General features: G+C 54.4%; 2 protein-coding genes across 6 annotated transcripts in view; one reads left to right on the plus strand and one right to left on the minus strand.

The window, feature by feature from the left end:
* The window catches only part of Gng12 (G protein subunit gamma 12), a 52,336-nt gene extending 49,343 nt beyond the window's left edge, over nt 1-2,993 (plus strand). For 4 of the 5 annotated variants that reach the window (XM_003478823.5, XM_013142961.3, XM_013142960.3 and 1 more), the window contains 2 exons: nt 958-1,073; nt 2,220-2,993. In XM_003478823.5, the coding sequence (XP_003478871.1) occupies nt 981-1,073; nt 2,220-2,345 (219 nt within the window). In that variant the 5' untranslated portion in view covers nt 958-980 and the 3' untranslated portion in view covers nt 2,346-2,993. The remainder of the gene's footprint in view (nt 1-957; nt 1,074-2,219) is intronic. The other variant, XR_010050658.1, reaches the window with a different exon arrangement.
* Nucleotides 2,994-12,004: 9,011 nt separating this feature from the next.
* Nucleotides 12,005-14,494, minus strand: Gadd45a (growth arrest and DNA damage inducible alpha). The gene is made up of 4 exons (XM_003478824.5): nt 14,314-14,494; nt 14,012-14,113; nt 13,643-13,871; nt 12,005-12,674 (listed from the first exon to the last, which is right to left on the minus strand). The coding sequence occupies exons 1-4, from the start codon at nt 14,355-14,357 to the stop codon at nt 12,561-12,563; spliced, it is 489 nt and encodes a 162-aa protein (XP_003478872.1). The 5' UTR covers nt 14,358-14,494; the 3' UTR covers nt 12,005-12,560.
* Between the last annotated feature and the right edge of the window lie 9,225 nt (nt 14,495-23,719).

Raw genomic sequence — 23,719 nt, forward strand, 5'->3', positions numbered from 1 at the left:
TCTGAGCGTGACAGGGTTAGCAATGGCAGAGCCCCCCAGGGAGGGCGGGGAGAGGTCAGAGAGGGATGGGCAGGGCCGTGGGCATCTCCCGTGATGCATCCTGCAGGCCCATCTCCGGCTTGGCTTGTTGAGGCAAGGTCTTGCTGTGTAGCCCAACTGAGCGTGACCTCATGATACAGCCAGGGCTGACCCTTGATCCTCCTGCCTCAGCCTCCTGAGTGCTGGAATGACAGGCGTGGCCACCACCTCAGCTACCTTTTCCTCAAGTAGAGATGTACCGACGGGCCTGACTCACACCATTCAAACCCTGGCGCGTCCAGCAGCACCTGGAAGCGCTCTATGTTCGGGGCTCCCCTGACGTGGGCTCTCTTGCTGCTTCCCGTTCCTGATCTTGCAACAGCCTGGCAGCTACAAAAGAGGCCAGGAGGGAAAAACTCGAGCCTCCTGATAGAGCGGATGGCAGCACCTGGCCCCCAGGAACAGTGACTGTTTGCAGGCAGCCCCCCACCTACCTGAGCCTCCTGTGCATGTGTCTCCTCCTAGGAGACGTCTCCAACAGCAGCTCTTGGGGGGCGCAGAGGGGGTGCACTGATTTCACTCCGGGAGCTGGGTTTGTGCAAAGATTCATGTCTCGGTTTAAATGGATGAAACACCAGGACACCGAGGCCGTGTGGACCCTGCGGAGGGGCCTTTTCCTAACACCATCTCCTTTGCAAACGCATCCATGTCCCTAAAAATAGGGATCCTCCTGCCTCAGCTGGACTCCTCAGGGAGATTTCCCTTTAGCCTCTTCCGTAACCACAGTATTTTTTAGTCAATGTTTAAGTGACTTAAAGGTAACTGTTACTCACTGTTCTTTTTTAACTAAAGATATTTATTGGTACTTTTTAAATACACACAAGGATGCCTCTTATCAGAAAGGCTGTTATTCGCCTTTAAGAAAAAAAATCTCTTTAGATTTTAGGGAGGGACCGGTAAAGATGTCCAGCAAAACCGCCAGCACCAACAACATAGCCCAGGCCCGGAGGACCGTGCAGCAGCTGCGGCTCGAAGCCTCCATTGAGAGAATAAAGGTGAGGCCAGGTGGGCTGGGGTTCTCAGCTTACAGGTCATCTCCCCCTGCTCCCCTGGACTGGGGCGCCGGTCAGAGATGAGACGCCCTCTAATTCTGCTTTCTCTGGGACTTCCTGGGGCAGGCCAACAGCACAGAGTTTTCGTTTTTATTTCCTACTTATTTCAAAAGAGCTAAAGTGCCAGGCACGGTGGTACATGCCCATAATCCCAGCACTTGGGAGGCTGAGGCAGGAACGTCCCTGGAGTTTAAGGCCAGCACATAATGAGACCCTGTCTCAAAAACAAAAGAAGAGCTAAGTTACCAGATGTCTGAATGGGCCCCTCCTGGAACCCTGGGTAGGTAACAGCTGTCTGTCCCCAGGGCGAGCACCAACAGCTGCAGATACTTGTGGAAGCCAAACGCATTTCTTAGGACCCCAGAGGGGGCAGGGCAACCAGAGCCCTGGAGAGCTGGGACCCGCGACCTTCCCAGCTACAGAGCTGTCACCCGATTCCTCAGGGAACCAGTTGTCTGTCTTCAGGGTGGCCTGTGCCCCACGCTCCCTGCCTCAACGCCCAATCTGGTCACCCTGCAGAGTCCCCACCCAGACACCCAGAACTTGCAAGGCAATGGTGGCTCCTGCACCCCGCTGCCACCCATGTACCCCACTCCCGCCTCCAGTCCGCACTTCCTTTCTCAGTCATTCGGGGCTTCTGAGTCCTGGTCCGCTTGCTTAGATAGAAGGGAAGCTGCAGCCCCACCTTGCTGCCCTCCTGCAGGACTTGGCCCCCTGAGGGCTGTAACAGCCTCGCCCTCTGGTTCCCAGTAGTGGGCGCCTGGCTGAGTCTGCTGGCCCCACTGTTCTGCACTTGCATGCACTTGCACGCAGGAGGCCCCAGCATGTCAAGTTACCTGTGACAAGGTCCCCCTGGGCCAGCATCCGTGTAGGGAGAATCCTGGCCACTCAGGTTGCAGGACCCTGGTCACTTGCACTGGGACCTTTCCCAGAGGGTCTAGGCCTCAGGTCCACCACTTGGGCCCAATGCAGCTGCTTCTGGTCTCATGACCTTTCCTGCCAGCACCCTGCCTGTGCAGCATGGTCCTGGGCTGCCACCCTCCCTCCAGGGGACTGAGGTGCTGTCCTGTGTCTCCTGCTGTGTCACAGGTGTCTAAGGCGTCTGCGGACCTCATGTCTTACTGTGAGGAGCATGCGAGGAGTGACCCTCTGCTCATCGGAATCCCGACCTCGGAAAACCCTTTCAAGGATAAAAAGACCTGCACCCTGCTCTAGTGGGGGAAAGGCGCCCCTCCCCTCCCCCTCCTTCCCCCTCTTCCTTCCCTCCTCCTCCCCCTCCTGCCTCCCTTCTCTCCTGCCCTGCCCCCACCTTCTCCCAGTCCAGAGCAGCTCCTGCCCAGCTCTGCCTTGAGCTCTCCTGCACCATGCTCCTAACTCCGACACTCTTCTCGGGGAAGGACGGACTGATGTCTCCAAGCTCCCAGCTGCCCTTTCTTTGCAGTGCCCCTCACTGATTTCCGGCAGGATGCGACCTTGTTGCCCAGGCGGGAGCTTCGGGGTGGGGTGGGGTTGCTGGATGAGGCAGGTGGTTCTGGGCCTCGCACAAACACCGCTCTAGACGCCAGCCTGCAGATGCTTCAGGGAAGCTGAGACCCACATTGGCTGAGCACCTGTCAGATTAAAATGCCAAGAATGACTTCAATCCCACAGCCTTTGTGCCACAGGAGGTTCCTCGGGCCGTGCTAACCCGTCAGCACCCGAGGGAGGACTGTAGGGCGTGTCTGTGTATCTCTGTGTGTGCACTCATCAGTTTGTTTCTTCATGGAAACTGTCCTGTCTGTGTAACATCGGTTGCCTGACACCAGAAGTTATACCTGTATCTTGAGTTCTATGTAGGAAGAATAAAAGATTATTTTCAACCTAGGCATGCACATCTGTCATTCCAGCACTTGGGAGGCTGAGGCAGGAAGATTTCTGTTAGCTCAAGGCCAACCTGGACTACACAGGAAGACCCTGTCTAAAAGACATAATTTTCATACAGTGATGGTACAAAAAGAAAAGAGAGGCCAGCGTAAAGATTAGAGACCTTACAATCAACAACTCAGCCTCCCCTCTCCTGAAATCCTGCTGCACCCTAAGCTGCTCTCAGCTGCGCCAAGCCCAACTCAAGGCTCAAGGCGGAAAGCAAGCCCAGGGGCCAAGTGTTATTCACAAGGAGCTGGGGACCTAGGGGCCCCGGGTTTAGGAAAGGAGAGGAAACGGAGGGGAGGGTGCACCTGGAAGTCTCACCTCAGGATGGGGCTCAGACACCTCACCCCAAACCATAGGGGACCCCTGAGCCTGGGCAAGGTGGCAGTAGAGATGTTAAAAAGCCCTCGTCTGGCTGTGAGATCAGCGCCCCTTGAGGTCCCTGTCTTACTGTGTCTCTGCCCAGATCCTGCTTTCTGTGGTGACAGTCCCCTAGCAACTCCGGGGACTGGGACATGGTGGGAAGGTGACACTACACCTGGGCCCTTATGGAGTCGGGGTTGGTGCCGGGGTCTGGGTGAGGGATCCAGCCGTGCGTTCCTGGCATCCCTGGTCCCACAGCTGCATGCTGAGTGCTGGGTTTCCCCCGGACACTTCCCGGGACTGATTGCTCAGTGTGCAGTTTGCTGCTATAGTTCCGAAGCCTGACCTGCTGCCCACCCTCACTGCTGCCTCACAGGGCTCATCCTGGGGTGGCACTCGCGCCCCGGCTCCCAAGGCAGGTGAATCCCTGCAGAACTGGCAGGGGACAGAATGGGGGCTGCAGGCTCCTGGGAAGTCGCTATTGGCCTTGGCTGCGTGGAATGAAGACCACAACCGGAGCACATGGAGCAGGCGCAGCACGGTTCCCGGAAAAAGTGGCACCGGTCGCCTGCAGGCCCCAGGGGAGCTGCAGTGGAGGCCACTTTACTTAGAAGCCCGAGTCTATCTGGGGCAACGTGGGTGTCTGCTGGTGCGGATAGGGCGAGCAGGCGGCGCTGCTTTATCTGCACCCCTTCTGCAGGGAAGCCAGGGCTTAACTGCCCACAAGGCTCGGCCCCAGATAAGGGAAGCCTGGGCCCAGAGCCGGATTCTTCCTGCTACCGCCAGGGTGAGGCGTCTACACAGCACCCAGCCTTGTTTCCATAACAACCTGAGTGTGCTCTGGCTTGTGCTCCTTAAAGCCTTCCATTCACCCTCCAATTTTATTTTATTTTTGCCTTTTTGAGACAAGGTCTCGCTATGCACTTCAGGCTGGTCTTGAGCTCACTTGGAAGCCCAGGGTGGTCTCCCACTTGCAATGATCCTCCTGCCTCAGCCTTCCGAGGGCTGGGATGACAGGTGTGCGCCACCATGCCTGGCTCCATCATCAGCTTCTCAGGGCACCTGTCTTCTCTGCCTTGCACAGAGAGGCCTTAGACTGTTGCTAGCCAGGGGAGCAAAAATCATGGCTCCAAAGCTTCGCAGGGAAACACATTTTCTTTAAATAAGGGAAATATTTACTGGGTGACCATAGCTCTGGGTTGTAACTGTTTTCCTTTTGTTTGAAACAAAAAACAAAAAACAGTCCAGTGTTTTAATGGCTTCCCTTACTACAGTGACAAGGACCATCCCTCTAGAGGAAAAGCTGATTTGTTTTTCCCGTGTTTGGGCTGCTTATGTTCCTCCCTAATCTCTAAACTATCAGGGGAACAGAGACGCTGTGTAACAGCGATCCAGTGATTTCGGCGCCTGGATTTAATTTCTGCAGTGCAAGGCGCCCAAAGTTTCTCTTCAGACACCACCTTCCAAACCAACCTGTTTGTCCCCAGCTTGCTCCCATCATCAATCCGCATCTCCCAGAAGTGATTTGCAGCCCCACACGCTCGAAGCCCCAAGCCCCAGTCCCCGTGAGTCCGCATCTGATCCACCAAGAGTGAGATCTGTTCCTCTCTCACGGTTGGCAGTGACCTCTCTGTCCAGCACCTTTGTAACCCTGACACCGTGACCGTGCTTGGAAATCAGCTGTGCCCAAGGCCTGGAAGCCTCCCCTCCCCCGGCAAGGCCACAGGTTTGGAAGGTGTCTCCTGGGCACGATGGCTCTGCTGGCCGGGTCAGGGCCTGGCTGTGTCCCTCCAGCCACATCTCATAAGTGGGTAACAGTCGGTGTCTCTGCCCGCGTCCTTCCTTGAACCCACATTTCCTGAGCAGCTGCTGGGTGGTGCGAGGCAGCTCTGGTGACGCACACGTCACTAAGGCCCCCAAGCTCCTGCACCTAGAGGGGCAGGCGGATGGCGGGGTACACACAAGGTCCTCACAGAGCCGGGCCAAAAGGAAGGTACTCGGCCAGTGTCCCCATCCTCTGTGGCCATCCTGGGGCAGGAGACTGGTGAGGCTTGACAGGAAGAACATGAGGACACCCATGGACCAGGCGGGCTCCCTTCCTGAGACCTGGCCATTACCATGGAGACAGGTAACCAACAGGACGGGATCAGCCATGGTGACACGTGGCTCCTGCTGTTCCCTCTCTGGCAGAGGGTGAGCCAGGCAGCTGGGACTCACCTGGCCCGAGGTGGGAACACATGGGTCTCCCACCCTGATAGAGCCCTGGAGGACCCAGGGATCGGCTGGGAGGGCGATGAGGCGGGACAGACATCAGTGCAAGGGTAGATGGAGCACATGGCTCTGGCTAGCGCCTGGGACTTTGCCTGTGTGACTGTTGGTGTCCTGACCCCAGCTGTCACCAGCCTTTGTTGGCAGGAGACACAGCTGATCACAGTCACATGGAGACGCCCCTCGGCCACCTGTCTGCTGCTGTTCTGTTTGTCTGAGACTGGTTCCTGCCGTGCAGTTCAGGCTCCCTTTGAACACACCATGTAGCCCAGGCTGGGCTCAAATTCATAGCAATCCTGCTTGCCCTCAGCCTCCTGCATGTTGGGACAACAAGGGTGACACACCACCGTGAGCCCTCTTTCTGGGGTGCGGAAGACAGATGCTCATGCGTCCTCCATGCACAGCTCGCAGAGCCGGGTCCCCGAATCCCGGCAGCTGTCTGGGCCTCAGCCTCGGCTCCACCCTGCCACACTGGCCAGTGTGTGCTAAGGATCAGCATGGGACTTTCGGGGTTTTGAAGCAGGTCTCCATCACCCTCAGGGTCATTCCAAGACCTCAAAGTCTGAAACCCTAAGGGCTCCTCCAAGCTCCCCCTTTCCCAGCTGCCTGGGGCACAGTTTTGTTTATTGTGGCGGGGTCTCACTATACAGCCCAAGCTATTCTCAATCTTGCAGAGACCCTCCTGCCTCTACCTCCTGAGTGATGAAATGACAGGCGTGCACCACCACACCCAACCTGGTGGACACTTGTTTATAGTCATTCAAAGACTCAAAACAGAGTACATAGAGACTAAGCCTACCCCCCACTCCCTAAAACTCAGTCAGTAGCTTTGATTTCACTTGGTTATCATGCCAGGGCCTAGAGGCCTCCTTTGGGAGTTAATTACCCATCATATCCCACACTGGCCCACTCGGACCCACGCCCTCTCCCAAGGTCAGCTGAGACCCCCGCCACAGCCGCCAGCTCAGCAGCACCACGGCCTGCTGTGCCCTGAAGTTGCAGGAGAGTCTCTGACTAAGCAGCAGGATCACCAGAGTGGACAGGTGGCCAGGCCCGGGACAGATCTCTCCTTGAGGCCAGGGTAGCAGAAGGAAGAGGGAGGCCAGGTGGGTGGTACACACCTGTGCCCCCCAGTACTTGGGAAGCTGAGTCAGGAGGGTTGCCACAGATTCCAGTGCAGCCTGGGCTGCTGGGTGAGAAGGAGGAGCACTTGGCAGCCGTCCTCCCTTTATGCTCTCAGCGCCGGGGCCCTGTCTGGTGCATGGTGGCCAGCCGGGGAGTCCAGTCCATCAGCGTGAACCATGCATGGCTCAGAGATCTGAAGTCACTGTCAGGGCAAAGTCCTCTGAGCTGCATCTGTGGGGGCGAAGTCCACGCTCAGGAGAGGCCTGTAGAACATTCTGTTCCCATCTCCACCTCTCTTCCTAACCCTAATTCTCCAGGACACATGCAGGCCCGCTGCTCTGTGGGCCCCTCCAGCTCCTAATCATGCTTCAGGACCCTGTTAAGCATGTCCCTGTCCTGGGAGGCTTCCTGATCACCACCCAGAGGGCGCACACATGCACACATGCACATACACATACCCACACACACCTGCACATGTGCATGGCCATTGACTCTGGGAGTGTTGGGCTCCATTGGGCTTCGTGTATGTGGACCAGGGATTCAGAAGCGTGGCCCAGTTGCCTGGGGGAGATGAGATCTCTGTGCCTGCAGCAGAGGTACTGAGGAGTGAGATTCTCGGGAGTGGAGGATAGGTCCAGGGGTCCATCCACGTGGAGAGGAACACAGGCACTAGGGCCTGGTGGATGGTGACCACCAAGTGATCTAGGACTCCAGCTCAGCGCTTTCTGTTCATCTTACACAGCCCTCGACTGCAGGGCCTCTTTACCCCCCTCTTCCCTGCTGTGCTACCTTGTTCTGTTCTGAGACTACAGTGTCTCCCGGGTAGCTTAGGCTGACCTCAAACTGAGGCAGTCCTGCCTCAGCCTCCCAAGCGCAGGGCCTGCTCCGAACACCTGGCTCTAGCCCCCTATTACAGAAATCCCAGGCTTGAACTCAGGGATCCTCTGCTTCTCTAGCTGCCCGGATCCCTGCCTGGGCTCCCTGTCCTGCCCAACCCCCACACACCCATCTCCCACCCGCCCCCACTCTCTGCCAGGCACAGGAGCTGAATTGCAGGGTTTTCCCAGGTGGCCGCTTCTGCCCGAGGACGATGATGGAACTCTGCTCACTGGCAGCATGGAGGCCACCCAGTCTCCACACCATCCTTTCCTCCAATAGAAATTCCTGGATGTTTGCACAAACGCTCAGCGCCCCCCTGACTGATGGGGATCTAGACTGGGAACAGTCCTGTCCCGTCCTCTCCACCAACGTGTCACTTCCTAGCCCCCTCCTGCCCTGTCCCCCTCTCCCCACTCTGCCACACTTCTCAGATCAGTGAGAGATTGGATGGGTTGGTCTCAGCTCCCCAGGTGGGAAGGAATCTGGGCCAGGGCGATTCTCAGAAAAATTCTCCCCTGCCTTGGAGATGTCCCCACAGCTCTGGAAAAGGACTGGGAAAGGACTAAATTTTAAACTAGAAAAAGCCACCCACACCTGTGATCTCAGCACTCAGGAGGCTGAGGCGGGGGGATCCCCACGTTTGAGCCCACCTCGGGCAGCTTCGAGACACAGCAAGGCCTCAAAATAAAAATTAGAATACAGAGCTGGGGGTGCAGGCAGTGGGAGGCCTTGGGTTTCATCCTCGGCCCTAACAACAAGAACAAAACCCAGAGATGGGGGCAGGGAACAACTATTTCCCTGGGTTCCCGGGGTTCTGTGACTGCCATGGGTTATAGTAGGCCTGGTGGCAGCCTGAACCTACATACTCTCACCTTTGCGGGGCTCACATGCACACGCACCCGTAAAGGGTAAGCAGCCTGAGAGGCACCAAGAGGCTTCTCAGGATTCTGCATTCTTCTCGGGATGTCTGCAGCTGCCAGCAGGGTGATAATCAATGAGACAACCAGTCAGTCAATGAGCCAACCAGTCAGTAAGTCAATCAAGGATATGTGTGCTCTTTGCACAGAACAATGGTAGTTTCAGATCAAAGAGCTGCCTCCTTCCCTCCTTGCTGGCTCTGTCTGCCCCAGGGCTTTTGCTCTTTGAAGTCCCGAAGGGCTGCCCTAGGTCACCTTTTGTTCCTGTATCTCAAGACAGGAGTGCTTGCTTGGAGTTTAGAGGCCCAGGCAACAGCTGGCTTTTTCCTGGACTCCAGAAGAGTGGCTCGTTAGCCCCTGCCCCAAGGCTAGCCACTGGCTATCAGCACTGGTTCTGTTCACAGAGGTCCTTGTCACCCCTCAAGACCCCCCCCTCAAAGCCCCCCCCCCATCGCATCCACAACTCTGTGGATTGACCCCAGAGCCACTGGTACCAGGTAAAGCGTGCTACACCCCCAGCCATTGTTACTCCTGTTTACTAAGAGACTCAGGGCGCCCTGGAAAGTACGGTCCTCCTGCCTCAACCTCCCCAGTGCTGGGGTGACAGCCACGCGTGGCCACCACGGCGGGCTCTGTGTGGCGGGTCTCAGACCAGCAGCTGCAGGATTGATCCTCGGTGAGAGGTTGGCGGCATCCAGGTCCCTGTGACCTTATGTCCAGTGAGCTCCATCTTCTTCTGATTGAGTTCCGACACGGTGTTCACTTCGCACTCTGTGCAATCAGGAAAGAGGACCAAACAGAGCCCCGGAGCCCAGCCCTGCTCAGATCTCCACAAGCAGAGCGATCTCATGCCCTCCATGGACACTAAACTCGGGGCAGGGTCAGAGCCTCGTGCAGTGATGCGGGTTCTGTGCGTGTGAGGAGCAGCAGCTCTGAGGCCTGCTATGTTTCCTTGCTGCAGTCACCTGGATTTTAATAAAAGACACCATGAGAATTCATTGCTGTTGTCATTGTTTGGAGAAAGGGTCTTGCTTATAGAGCCTGGGCTGGCCGCAAACTCTGGGTGATCCTCCTGCCTCAGCCTCCCGTGTGCTGGGCTGACAGGCATGCGTCAGCCCTGACCAGACCCATGGGCCTGCGTTCATCATTTCTCTTCATTCCTATACTTCTTGTCAGTTCAGCCCCTGTCGCCCCGGTAACATCCAGGCCCAGGCTCTGGATCAGGGTCACTTCCTGCCTTCCAGGAGGCCCCTGGCCAGTAGTGATGTCTCCGTGATTCGGATGAGGAGTGTTGCAGAGGTGCTGGTCTCTCTGCTCCACCCACCTGATAACCGTTGGGCTATGCTCCTTCATTCCGCTGTAGAGGAGTTTTACTCACAGCGGTAGAGAAAAGGGATTAAAACCCCATCTTTAATAAGAAGGTTAAAAATTCCACTGTTGAGAGGCAGCTAGCTTTGGGGAAGCTGAGGCAGGAGGATTGCCATGAGTTCAAGGCCAGCCTGGCTTACATAGTAGCAGCCTGTTTTACAACACAAAGCAGAACAAAGAACCCCCCTGGGTAATGCTCTCTGCTTTTACTTAGCTTCTGGTGACCAGAAAGCCAGCCCTGGCCCAGCCATGCTGGACTTCACAAGCCCACAGCTACAGACCACACAAGGCCAGGCCCACCCCAGCACCTGGCACAGTGCAGTGGCTCTGTGGCTCTGACTTGGGTCTCTCTGTCCTGAAAGCCCGCGGTCCTGAGGCACAGAGGGGAGGACAGGAGGCCAGGGAGCTGCGCTTCCCTTCCTCGGCTCTGCTGCCCACTGTCCCAGCAGGGGGGCCACCCCTCCCCCCAAGCCTTTCACTTCTTTTGCCTCTTTCCTCTCTGAAGTCTTCCTGCTGCCCAGATGGAACAGCCCAGGGCCAAGGCAGAAATGCTGAGCTCAGGACCTGGCGAGGGATGGCACCCCCATCCTCAGCACAGGGAAAGCCGGGCGTCCCTCCTGGAGCCCTCCCCTGGGCCAAGAGCCCGGACCTGCTGACACCTGCAGCACAATGGTGGCACTAGCTTCCCCAAGGCCTCCACAGCCCCACAGTGCCAAGAGGGAGCCCTGAGCCAGGAACTCAGGGGCCTTATCTTCCCGCACCAGAGGCGCAGCCCCGTCCCCCAGCTGGTTCTGTCCCTCCTGGCCCGACACCCTCACCAGCGCAGCTGCAGCAGCGTCTGTCTTCCCTGCAGCTAGAGAAACCTACTCATGTCTCTGCAGTGGAGCCGGGGATGGTGGCAAACTTGTCATCCCAGCACCGTGCAGGCTGAAGCGGGAGGATCATTGCCCAAATTCAAGGCCAGCCTGGACTACATAGTGAGACCCTGTCTCAAATAAATAAATCAACAAATTCTTCAGTAGAAGTCTCACCTATCTTGCAGGCAACTTTTTTTTTTTTTTTTTTTTGCATCTGTACATGATATATCTTTGGTACATTTTAGGTACATACCATGATCACATTCATCATAGGGCTGTGTACCTGTACGTGATAGAACTTGATTTTTTTCCCATTCCCCTACCCTCTCTTCAACCCCTCTTCCCTCATTTACAAAAGCTTTGTTTCTGTTTAGTTCTTGTATTTTTTTTTCTTGTTCCTCTTTCCTTTCCCCCACCCTCTCCCCTTCTCAGTGAAACACTTTCTTTCCATTTCCCAATGTCTATTATACATTTCAGCCCTTATTTACACTTTCAGTTTTTTACACCAGAGAAACCATTCCAGGAACCTTGTTATTTCTCATTTTGAGACAGGCTGTAGCTAAATTGCCCAGGCTGAGGTCAAACTTTCAATCCTCCTGCCTCAGTATTCCACAGTACTCAAATTACAGGACCACACCAGCAAACCAGGCCTTTTTTTTTGGGGGGGGGGTGTAGTTTTGTTGTTACCAGATTGCTTAGGCTGGGGTTGAATTATTTAGATCCTCCTGGCTCAGCCTCCTATGGCATTAGGATTACAGGTACCCTGCAGGTTACTTTGGAAATGCTTCCTGGCTTCCACAGTATGTTGCATAAATTCTTCTAATACCACTATCATCATGAAATGGTTAATTTTACAAGCTGATTCTCTATCCATTCCTTCTAAAGCCAGTCTCAACCCTCTTAAGCAGTTATTTGTTTTATTTGTTTGGTTTGGTTTTTTAGAGAGGCTTTCTCTATGTAGCCCAGGCTGGCCTTGGACTCACAGAAATCTTCCTGTCTCAGCCTCCCAAACTCTGGGATTACAGGTGTGGGCCTCCATGCTCAGGTCTTAAGTGACATTTTGGTGAGTTTCCTAACCTTAAAAAGAGGAGGTTGTCAGCAAAATGTCTGTGCTTCAAATATGTACTAACAAAAAATAATAGAAATAAAGTCCGAGTTAGAACAGACAAGAGCAGGCGTAGAGAAAGAATGCAATTATTCCATTCTGCTTTATTTAGGTATTGTGATTCAAAAACTTGTATAGCATAAATAACTTCTCACGTCATAAAATAACTTAGTACAATTTATAATAAAACTTGTGAGAATTTAACATCTCATTCAAATACAATAAAATATGGTTTTAAAGTACAATGACCCCTTCTGGGTTTTCTTTTACTGGAGAGCACAGACACCCCAAACACCCGCACTCCAGCTGCACATTTCAGCTGGAAAGCTTGCAGGGTCCTAGTTTAGCGACATCCTAAATGCACGCAGAGGTTGCCTTCGGGCTCGGATCTTTGCGAGATTTGCTCCTTCCAGCTTGGATTTCAGTTTCCACACGGCTCCCGCCCTCCTTTCTCCTCTGTTCATCTCCAAAGTCCTCTATCACTTTGGGCCCCCAGAACACGTCGCCGAGCTCACTCAGCCCCTCGGCCTCAGTTTCCCTAATCCAGCGTCCGTGTGTAGGGGGGAACCGCAGTCACTACAAAGGTATCTCACAACTTCAGTGCCGTGCGGCTGGCTTGGTGCTCCTGGGCAGGGCTGCATCACCGCTCCGGAAGATTAATGACCGGAACCCACTGGTCCATGTAGCGGCTCTCCCGGCAAAAACAAATGAGCTGGCTGAGGGCCGGGTCTTTCCATGGCGACGCATGTGGATTCTGGGAACAATGATGCAGAGGTTAATGTCCCGGACAAGCAACCCGCAGTGACTGGTCCTGACTGCTTCTGGCGGGAAGCCATGGGGCACCCTGCATGCTGGCTATGGGACAGGGGGACGGGAGATCGGCACACAAGAAAGTCAGGCACCGCCAAGGCAGCTGAGTGTTTTCAAAACTGTCAACAGGATCCCTGCAAAGTCTGCATGCAGGGAGCTGCAGAGCCTCTGCTGGGTTTCCAAGCCCCCTTCACGGGTGTGCCACCCAGACCTGTGCCCGGCACAACAAGGAGAACGTTTACGATCCTGCAAAACAGTCCTCCACTGCGTGCGTGAGGAGTGTGAGGACTGCCACCTGTTATCCTCCCAAAACACAGAGCAGCACTTTCCAGGGGCGGCAGAATAACGGGGCACCGCTTCCCCCTAACCAGGCAAAAAAGGAGTGAGGTCCGGAAGCTCACGCCAGCACATTGAACTCGGAAAACGCAACTACCAGGAGTTTCCATCCAGAACATAAAAACGCAAGGCTGCAAAGAAAACCCCTCTGCACCAGCCCCCCAAAAGCACTTCTAAGGAAGGCACAGGTCCGTCTCCTACACCCTTCCTATTTTTAGCGTGCCCTGGCAGGGAACCAGGCCGGCTTCTTACTGGGGGGGGGGGGGGTGAGCCAGAATTTCTGTGGCTTTATCTAATCTGCCCTGCTAAAGGAATTAGTCACGCGAGCCTGTGCGAGCTAGGTGGGGAGTCGCCGGCCCTGCTGACTCACACCCTTCCGCTGGGCAGCCGCCAGCATGCTTAGACATGCTGGTCCCCAGAAAGTCCCCATGATGAAACTGGCACTCCTCGGCCGAAAGTCGGCCGGCTGCTGCAGGGGGCAGGGGTAGCTGCCCTGCCCGCGGTCTTTGGCCCTGTCCCTCTCTCTCCTCCGCCATCCCGGCTGGGTACACGCTGTGCCTCGACCCTATTGCTCACCGTCACCAGCACGCAGTGCAGGTCTGGGGGCTGCGCGGCACCCTCGCCCCCCGCGTCAGCGCCCAGCAGCAGCAGCTCGGCCAGGCGGCCCGGGTTGCTGACCCGCAGGATGTCGATGTCGTTCTCGCAGCAGAAGGCCTGAATCAGGGTGAAGTGGATCTGCAGGGCCACGTCCCTGTCGTCGTCCTCGTCGGCCGCCAGCAGGCACAGCACCACGTTATCCGGGTCGCTGCGGAGCACCGGGTGGGGAGACGGGGCGTAAGTGCAGAGGCCGGGCCGGGTCACCCCGCGGGGCCCCGGGGCAGCGTGGTGGCATCGCCGAGGAGGTCGCACGGGGATGGCCCGAGGGGACAGCGAGGGAGCACTTACACGTTGAGCAGCTTGGCCGCCTCGTAGACGCCGACGGTGAGGCTGCGCTGACTCAGGGCTTTGCTAAGCACCTCCTGCAGGGCATCGCCCACCGTGTCCATCCTGCGTGCGCGCGGCGGGCGTCAGTGAGAACCTGGCCTTCTCCACAGAGCCCCAGCCCCGCCCCGACCTGCCTTTCCCGGGCCCGGCCCGGCCCCGCCGCCGCCCCGGTCCGGTCCGGACGCGCCCGGGCAAACTTTCCTACGCGCGGCCCCCTGCATGGGGATGCGCGAGGACGGCCACAGCCCCGGCCGGCCGCTCACCTTTCGGTTTTCTGCTCTCCGGCTGGGAATTCCTCCAGAGTCATATTGCAACCGCAGGTCCCCCACCGAGAGCGCGGGTGCGTGTGGCACGCTGGGTCCCCGCAGCCACTGGGTCCCTCGCGCCGGGACGAGCGCGACACCAGCTGGCAACTGCCACCCAGCCACTGAGGACAAAGGGCCAGGCTCCCGGAGTTATCTGGCCAAAGCTCCGCCAACCACAGCCCGTCTCATTTGCATGTGGCGCGGCCATTGGGCTATGCAAATTAGGTGATGTAGCAATTTGACCCCAGCTCCCGTAGCCGGGCTGAGAAGAGCGGAAGAAGGAGCGGCTTAGTTACTCGGAAGGCGGGGAGAGGGGCGGGGCGGGGCCGAGCCTGCAGGGGGCGGGACACTCTGATGGGAGGCTCGGGTCACAAGGGTCGAGGGGTCGCGGAGTGGGGGCTAGGGGAGAGGATGCCAGGGCCTGGAGGTGACTTTGGCTGGGACGGAAGCATTCAGCCAGTGTTCTACTGGGTGCACCTTTTTTAATGATGGGTTCGTATCTTTTAAGGGATTGCTGTTTGAATATTTCCAGAATGCACCCAAGTCTGGTAATTATTAGTAAGCGAGTTATATTTGAAAAAAAAAATTTTTAAGAAGAAAAGTGTGTCCAGACCTCCCGGGCAAAGTTTACCCAGAAGTGTTGTTTACGTAAGTGCAGGCCAGGCTGCTCATTAGTAGTAGAATTACTCCGGTGCCCTGATGGCGGCTTTGATTTATTTTTGGAAGGCTGTGAGGGTTGGAAGCGCAAAAAAGAAAAACCAACACATTTGTGTTTAGCAGTGGCAGCGAGCCAAGGTGGAATCTTTTCCAGAGAGAGCAGAAAGGCTTCCCGTCTGACTCCGGAACCCCTGAGCTGCCCGCGAGCTAGGGGGCCAGGTGCCCAGGCTGGGTCCCAGCTGACGCCCATCCAGTCCCCAGAGATGGGCGCTGGGGTAGGCGCTGTGTAGCAGCTGCTGAGAGCATCTGTTGCCCACAGAGCCAACCCTGAGTGCCCACACCACTCTTGGTGACTTCACTATGAATTATTGATCTCGGCTGCTGAATCACAGAGCTGCAGCTACGGTGGGACAGTGCAGTCAGACGCTAAATGTCACCCGTGAGATCATGCAAGCTGGAGGAGGCAAGTGGAGGACAGACCTTTGTCACTGCAGCTCGGAGTCACAGTGGCCTAAGAACAAACTTTAACTGACAGGCGGTCCTTGCATACTCCCAAGTTCCTGCCTTTGTTTTATAAGTTCACACATAAAGACAAAACATTTCAGAGACCCAGGGAACCAAAGTGTGAAGGTGGAAAAGGCTCACACACACACACACACACACACACACACACACACACCCTGGCTTCAAACCCTGCTCAGCTTACTACGGTTGTGGTACAGCTGGCCACTGTAGAGGTTGGTTTCACAAAGGGCAGAGGGAATCTGCACCCGCATGGTTTGGACATTTTAGACCAAATATTTTCCAGCTTGGTTGATCTTGCTTTTTTATTTTATTTTTTTTTTCTGAGTGCATGTTTGCAGTTCACCTTTGCACTTGTGTGTGTGGAGCTGGCCCAGGCACAGAACACATCTGCACTCCTCTTCTCATCCACTTTCATCTCCCTTCTCTGTCCTCCTCTCCAAACCTTACCCTTTGAGAAAAATCTGCCTACTCACTTTTTATTATCTCTCTTTTATTGTGCTTTTTATAATCTCTCTTTTTTTTGCACCAGGAATTGAACTCAGGACTTTATGCTTGCCAGGCGGGGGCTGTGCCACAGAGCCTTTTCCTTGTCTGTATTTATAATTTCATATGAGAAATACCATGGAAGCTGGGTGTGGTGGCTCATGCCTATAATCCCAGCACTCAGGAAGCTGAGCCAGGATAATCATTACAAATTTGAGACCAGCCTGAGCTACAAAATGAGCTCAAAGCCAGCCGAAACTGCATAGTGAAATCTTGTCTCAAAAAAGAATGAGATACCATAAAATATCTAAGCTTGCATGTTTGATTTATTTCACTTTGATTTATTTCATTATGGAAGACTCAAGTTTATCCTTGTTTATGACAGAGTAGTAGTCTGTGGTCTGTCAATACCACATTTTCTTCATCTCTTCCTCTGTTGATGGATATGGAGACCATTTCCATGATTTAGTTCTTGTGAGTTGTGTGCGAATCACTGTAAAAAGGATGTCCTTTAACTCTTCGGGGAAGATGCCTAGATACTGATCATTGTTGAGTGGAGACTGATTTTCTGGCCCGTTTGGCATACGGTCCCCAAGTGCACTGTCAGCTAGGGACAGTGTTTGACTAAGTGGGTGTCATCAGTGCCTGGTTCCCCCAGGGTGCTGCGGGGGACAATCCCAGCACTAGCTTCCCTGGTGCTGGGTTTGCCCTGAACATTGAGGTGAAGATCTTGCCCAGTGCCTGCGGATCCCAGGTTTGCTGCCTAGAGCTGAAAACAAGAAAAAAACAAAACAAAAAAACCCTCACCCTGCGCACTGAGGCGCAGGCCAACCCTGAATGTCACATGGAAGTGGCTGAGCTGTGCTCTGCAGACTCAGGGCTTCCTCCAGGTTCTGCTGGACTTTTCCTCCAGGTTCTTGGGAAGAAGTGTGACGGGGGGGGGGGGGCTCACCCCATCTCTGGGCAGCAGCATGATGACCTCGTTCGCTTGGTGTCGGCAGCATGGACACAATTCCCCAGTCCACCGGAAGCGGGGGTGGGGGTGGGGTGGGGTGGGGGTGGGTCCAGAATCTGAGATAAACAAAATCTCTGGATCCTGCAGTTCTGGGGGGTGCCCCCCTCCCCTAGGAAGTCCGAACCCCTGGGTCCTGTGACAAACCAAGCCCTTTCCTGTAAAGAGCCTCTGCTCTGATTGCTGTGGCCACGCTTGAGCTGGATTTGGGGACAAAACAGTTATTCCCTGTCATCAGCGAGCCGTGCTGGAAGTCCCATGACTTTAGTCATCCGAATGGCAGCCAGGGACAATGGGACAGGCATTGTGCACAGCAGAGTAACAAAACCCAGTCCCCGGAGCCCCGCCCAGCAGTGATCTGCAAAGTGAGAGTGCGGGGCACTCGGGAAACGCAAAGTCACGCCCTCAGGTGTGGCAGGGGTTTTCTCTGTGAGGTGACCTCATCCTCTGGTATCCGGAGAGAGTCTTGTCACGCCTGCCTGGGAAGCGTCACCTCAGGGTGCCTGGCTGCTGAGTCTCCCCAGGGTGCTTTGTCAGCCACCAGAGCCCCAGAGCTTCTGCGTTCAGTGGCTGCCAGACCATAACCACACAGGAAAGCTGCGGAGATTGTTTCTGTCTGTCAAGGATGCTTGTTTCTTCAGGGAGAGTTGACAGCCGGAGATCCATCCGGGGAATTTCTCCAGCTCAGCATAAGAGATGGAGTTTTATAGTCAGTGTAATGTCTACCAGTATACGAAGTCATGTTTTAAAGTACTCCAGGATCTGGGCATTGTACACACACCTGTAAATTCCAGCACTCTGGGATGCTAAGCAGGAGGATCCCAAATTTAAGCCCAGTCTGACCTACTTAGCAATATAGTAAGATCCTGTCACAAAATTTAAATATATATATATATATATATATATATATATATATATGTATATGTGTACATATAGGGTTGGCTAGTTCAGTATAAAGGTCCTGGGTTCAATCCTCAGTGCTGAAAAACAAAAACAATAAAGCACTAGTACATGTCACCCATGTACTAAAATTGTGTAGGATCAGAAGGACATTGTCATATTAGTAAGAATGTCAAATGGTTCTACTTGGAAATGGAAGCACAGACTCAAGAGTTGTTACATTATCACCCCTACTTGATTTGCATATTACAAATCTTTTTGAGAACAATCGTGGTGGTTCACACCTGTAATCCCTCACTTGGATCAGCACTTGGGAGGTTGAGGCAGGAGGATCACAAGTTTGAACCCCATCCGGACAATTTAGCAATGTAGTTAGAATTTGTCTCAAAACATTTTCAAACCAAGGCTGGGAATGTGGCTTAGCATGGAGGTACTGGGTTCAATCCTCAGTACTGTAAATAGTGAATAATTGGGGTCACTGCTTGGGAGCCCCGCAGGGATGGGGCTTCTCCCAGCAGACCTGACTAGCAGGGGAGGGATCCTCTCTTGGAGAGACAGGCCCCAGTCTCCGTCCTTGCTCTCTCCTCAGGGAGTGAAGGACACCTCAGAGCGAGGGATTTCTCCTCGACCAAGGAGACCTTGGAAGGCCACCTGCAGCTGGGTGGTGTCAGCCCTCGAGGCCCTCAGGAGCCGGCCAGACTCCTGATGGACAGAAATTGTGAGATTAAAAATAGAAGTTCTGGGGCTGGGGATTTAGCTCAGCGGCATAAGCACCTGCCTTGTAAGCGGGCGGTCGTGAGTTTGATTCCTGGTACCAATAAAAAGAGAAAAAAAAAATAGAAGTTCTTTCAGCAACTTTGTGGGAATGCGCTGCCTCCCATCAAAAGCTAACGTAACGCCTCTGCTGGCCTCTCTTCTAGCATTTACTTGTTTATTTGGGTTTTGTTTTGTCTTGTTTTGTTTAGAGGCAGGGTCTGCCTTTGCATTTGTAATATGCAAAGGCAGGGTCTCACTATGTAGGCTGACCTTGAACTCGAAGCAATCCTCCTGCCTCAGCCTCCCAAGTGCTGGGATCACAGGTGTGTGCCCTGGTACCTGGCTCTGTGTGTGTGTGTGTGTGTGTGTGTGTGTGTGTGTGTGTGTGTGTGTGTGCCTTGCCCTGGAGACACTCTAGCTACTGAGAATCACCTAGGTAGAATCAATTGTCCTGTGGTTTTGGGCCTTGGACCAAGGGTCTCAAAGACCAACAGAGCAGGCCCTGAGGTCAGGGTCTGAGGAGAAAGAGGCCCTCTGGGAGCTTCCTGCGCCCCTGTGCTGGGAAACGCCTAGCAGGCATCTGCCCGGAACACCGTCCTCCTCCGGGGCTCTGAGGCAGGCGGGCACCATCATGGAGGTCAGCACAGAGAGGCTTCAGAAACCTGGAACTAGGATTCCGTCCAGCATAGCCACCCAATCTGGCCTCCGGGCATCTCCCAGAATAAGTCAGACTTCTGGGTCTAGGAATCCATGCACACTGTTTACAGCAGCATAATAGCTGAATCCTGGAAGTGGCCTGTGTGGTTTGGGGGTCGGGGACTTAGCTCAGTGGAAGTGTGTGCCTGGCAAGCTCAGGGTCATGAATTTGATCCCAGGGACAAAAAAAGGTAATGTGGGTATTTACATGCCATGGAGTACTGCTCTGCCCTGAAGAAGGACAGGTCAGTGGGAAGTTGAACCCACCTTGAGGCCATGATGGGAGTGAAATGAATCAGACACACAAGCTTCAAAGTGTAGATAAATTAATCAGCAAAATAAACGAGAGATCACAGGAGACAGGGAGAGAGATCTTTTGCAAACGGGAAAGGGAGGAAACAGAGGGAGGGGCACCATGGGAAAGGATAGAGACACATTTGAAGGGGCTCCGACTCCCTCGGTGGCGTACGTGGTCACTCTGAGCTGCAGACGTGGTGGGCAGAAAGGAAGGCGGGAGGCAGGGCTGGCTCAATCCACAGGGCTAGGGGCGCCCCTGCGGGCTGGGGTAGGGAAGCAGACACTTATCCCCCACCTCCCACAGGCCTGGGGTTCCTCTGCAAAAGGCACCCAGGGGCTCTTCCTGACCGTGGGCAGGGGTTGCACCAACTCTGCCTCCCCGTGGCCCTGCCCTGCCTGGGCCGCTGCTCTGGACTCCAACCCCTGTGCAGGCAGTGTTCTGGGTTTCAGAGACAGGGAATCCCTATGTAGCCCAGGCTGGTCGCAGACACTCAGCAGCTCTCAGCCTCAGCCTCTCTAGCACTGAGATTACAGGTGCACACATGGGGCTACATTCCATGTGGTTGAAGGAGCACGCACAGAGACTGAACTAGAGCCCGGGGTCAAGAGCCTTCCCTTCCTGATTCTTTTCATGCACGATGGTTCACAAACTCAGGTTCTCCATGATTCTGGCCATAAACCGAACCCAGACAAGAACTGAATCAAATTTCTGGGTAAACTCAACCCCGAACCTAACCATTGCGTTTCGGAGCCCTGCAGTGGCCTCAGCCTGGCTGCCCGCTGCCCTCTCCGTCCTCTGCTTCTGCCCGAGACCTGGATCGCACTGCCTGCTCACGGTCACCCAGTCTGCTGTCCAACCTACTCTGCCCATACAGTACACAAGGCAGCCTCTGCTCCTCTGTGATGCTGGTCCCAGCGTCCATGAGGCCACTGCAGACCAGTGCTGTGAAATCCACTTCTGCGGAGTTGCTCCCAGGCTGTGGCCACTGGTGGTCACTTCAGGGTTGTGTCCTCCCAGGAAGCTCCTCAGCGGCCGGGTCAGACTCTGCTCCCCAGCTTCCATGTGTCAGTGTTTTGAGACAGGGTCACAACTGTGTAGCTGAGGCTGGCCCTGAATTCACAGCAGCCCTCCTGCCTCAGCCTCCCGAGGGCTGGGATTGCAGGTATGCGGCACCACACCCAGCTCACAGTGAGCTTTCTGTGGAAGAGGGATTCCCTTTACCACGCATACTGGGGGCACAGACAGGCAGAGGCTGGCAGAAACTGCCACAGTAATGCATCAGGGAGGGTGACGATGGCAGCCTGGAAGTGACATGGCCACCTGCCCCTCACCCATGGCCCTGGAGTCCCACTGTGGTCACAGCTAGAAATGGAGAAATTTGTTCTCCAAATTCGGGGGGCTTGGGAGCACCACCCTCCATGGTCCTCACCCTGCAGACACCACGCTCATCCCCCCAGTTCCAGTGGCTTCCATTCCATCACCCACTTTCACCTGTGCCTTGGGGGGGATTGTCCCCTCACACTTTCCTAGGATCTTACTAACAAAAGGACTTCCTTCTAGCCTACAACACTCACTAGCATAGTTTCTTACAATTAAAGATGACAAAATGTCATCTTTAAAATGTGAGATTTGCATTGGCTTCTAAAATGTTCCAGAATGTTCTAGAAGATTCCTAAGTTGTGCCATCACCAATACTACATAATGTTAGTGACAACATAGTCCTGCTTATTTAAGGACACTTACTTTATTCCTGCTCAGACTTATTATTCATTAATAAAAACAGCTAATTTGTTAAAACTTATCATATCCTGAGCACTCTGACAAAATGCTTGTTTTCTATGATGCCATCAGAACCTTGAGATACCTCAGAGGGAGGAAGAGGCCACCTTAGTTTTATTGCTGTAGACTCTGGGGGAGAATGAGCTAGTTCCTAGCTCCGACAGAAGGCTGAGTCAGGACACACTAAAATCCAGAAGGAGCCAGATTCAGGGGTAAAGGCCTGCAATCCTAGCACTCTGGAGGCTGAGGCAGGAGGATGACAGGCTCCGAAGGCCATCCTTCGACACTGTGTCCTCTAGAACATTCTCCAGAGTCAGGCTGGAGCCACCTCTGGCTGCTTCTGTCCTTTTCTCCACAAAAGGCATTTTGCCTGCTCACTGGAAAGGGTGAAGGAGATGCACACACACTCCCATGCACACATGCACCATGACACCCACTGTCCTTTTTCCTCTCTGTGTCGCTTTCTTCTTACTGTATTTATTTTCATTTTCTCTAACATTAGGGCCATCAAGATTCCTAGTTCTCCACTACTGCTATGAAAAGCCCCTCTGAATTTGCTTGTAAACACTGAGGACCGAGCCCAGGGCCTTGGCACTAAGCTACAATCCCAGCCCTTAAAAAAAATTGTTTTTCAGTTTGGAGACAGGGTCGCAGTAATTCCCTACAGAGCCCAAGCCGAGCTAAACTCACCATCCTCTTGCCTCAGCCTACCCAGCCCCGGGATAAGAGCCCTGGGAGCAACCTGGGCCTCTCCCCAGATGCGCTGAGCTGCTACGGTTCACAGGTGGTAGGCCTGCGGAGGGTTTGATAAGATGGGGACTACGTTTCTGCCAGGCAAGCGGACTTGCGGTCGTCTATGCCCTCCTTGGGCATTTGTGAGTGTGCGTATGTGTGCCTGTGTGCGTGTGTGCATCTGTGCACGTGCATCTGCATACCTGTGGGTGTGCGTGTGTTTGTGTGTGAACGCAGACAATGGCCCTCTGCACAGCTGGGAACATTTTCTTTTCTTCCATTCCCCACACGCTTCCTGTGTTTGTGAGCTGTTTTCCAATCAGCAGCTGCAGCCAACGTCTGCACCCCCACCCTAGCCCTGGCTGAGGACAGAAATTGACCTCCTGCCTGTCCTGAAAGCGCCCTCCGGCTGGCCAGGGCACACCCGGTGTGTGGCCCCTACTGGCCTCGGGTCTGGCCCAGGGCCTGGGGTCCCGCTGCCACCGAGCAGCAGATCAGGCCAGTGCCCTCTCCCCACCACAAGTGTAAGCAGGCACAGCTGTCACCCGACCCATCTGGCCTCTGTTGCGCAGGGAGCCTCTGGTCGCCTTCCAAGAGCCAGCTACAGAGAATACTCTCTCCTCTCCGGCTGGGTCACCACCCGCCCTCGGTTTTCTAGTTCTCTGGGAGGCTCTCCAGACTTGGGAACCCCGATTTTCAAACCACTTAGCAGATTAGCCCTGCGTGAAAACCTTGACACACTGGGTCTTGTCCGAGTCCGCCCTGGAAGTTACCCGCAAGGACACACACATTCTTGTTAGTGCTTTTAATTTTATTTGGGGATGTTTTGCTAAGAAAGTGAGTTTTACTTTCATTTTTTTGTTTGTTTGTTTCCGTTTTGAGACAGGATCTGGACTTGCTGCCCTTGGACTCACCAAGTGGCCCAGGCTGGCCTTGAACTCAAAGGAATCCTTCCGCCTCAGCATCCCAAGTGCTGGGATGACAGGTGTGTGCCACGCGCCTGGAAATATTTTCCACTGAGGAAAACTTTATCTCTAGGGAGAAGTGTGTGTACAATCTGAACTTCCACAGATCTATATGCTCCTATAAAGTGGTCAGGTCATAGGGCCCTGTCAGATTTAACTAAGTAATGGTGCCTCTGTAACAAGACAGCCAACACTTCCCACACTGGAAGAGTCCTCCTACCCTTCTGCTCAGCCCCCAAGTTCCCTAGCAGCCGCAGTTCAGGGTCTATCAGTGTAAACCAGCACAGATGACTTTTTGGTCTCTTTTTTCTGTATTACGAGTGTTGGGTTTCAATGCATGTTGTTTTTGTACTGGGAATCGAACTCAGGACCTTGCAGTTAACAGGCAGGCACTTATGCCACTGAGCTGTATTCCTAGCCCCAGGCATGTGTTTTGATCGAATTCATCCCCCTTCCTATCTGGAGGTAAGAAAACCCACAACACGGTTTTTTAGAAGCGTCAGTATTCAAGGAGATGAGACACACCCGTCGAAGTCATCACTTCCTGCCGCCCCTGGAAGC

This window comes from Cavia porcellus, unplaced genomic scaffold (assembly GCF_034190915.1).
Source record: "Cavia porcellus strain 051 isolate PalLab524CR breed Dunkin Hartley unplaced genomic scaffold, mCavPor4.1 scaffold_1, whole genome shotgun sequence".
Classification (NCBI taxonomy): domain Eukaryota; kingdom Metazoa; phylum Chordata; class Mammalia; order Rodentia; family Caviidae; genus Cavia; species Cavia porcellus.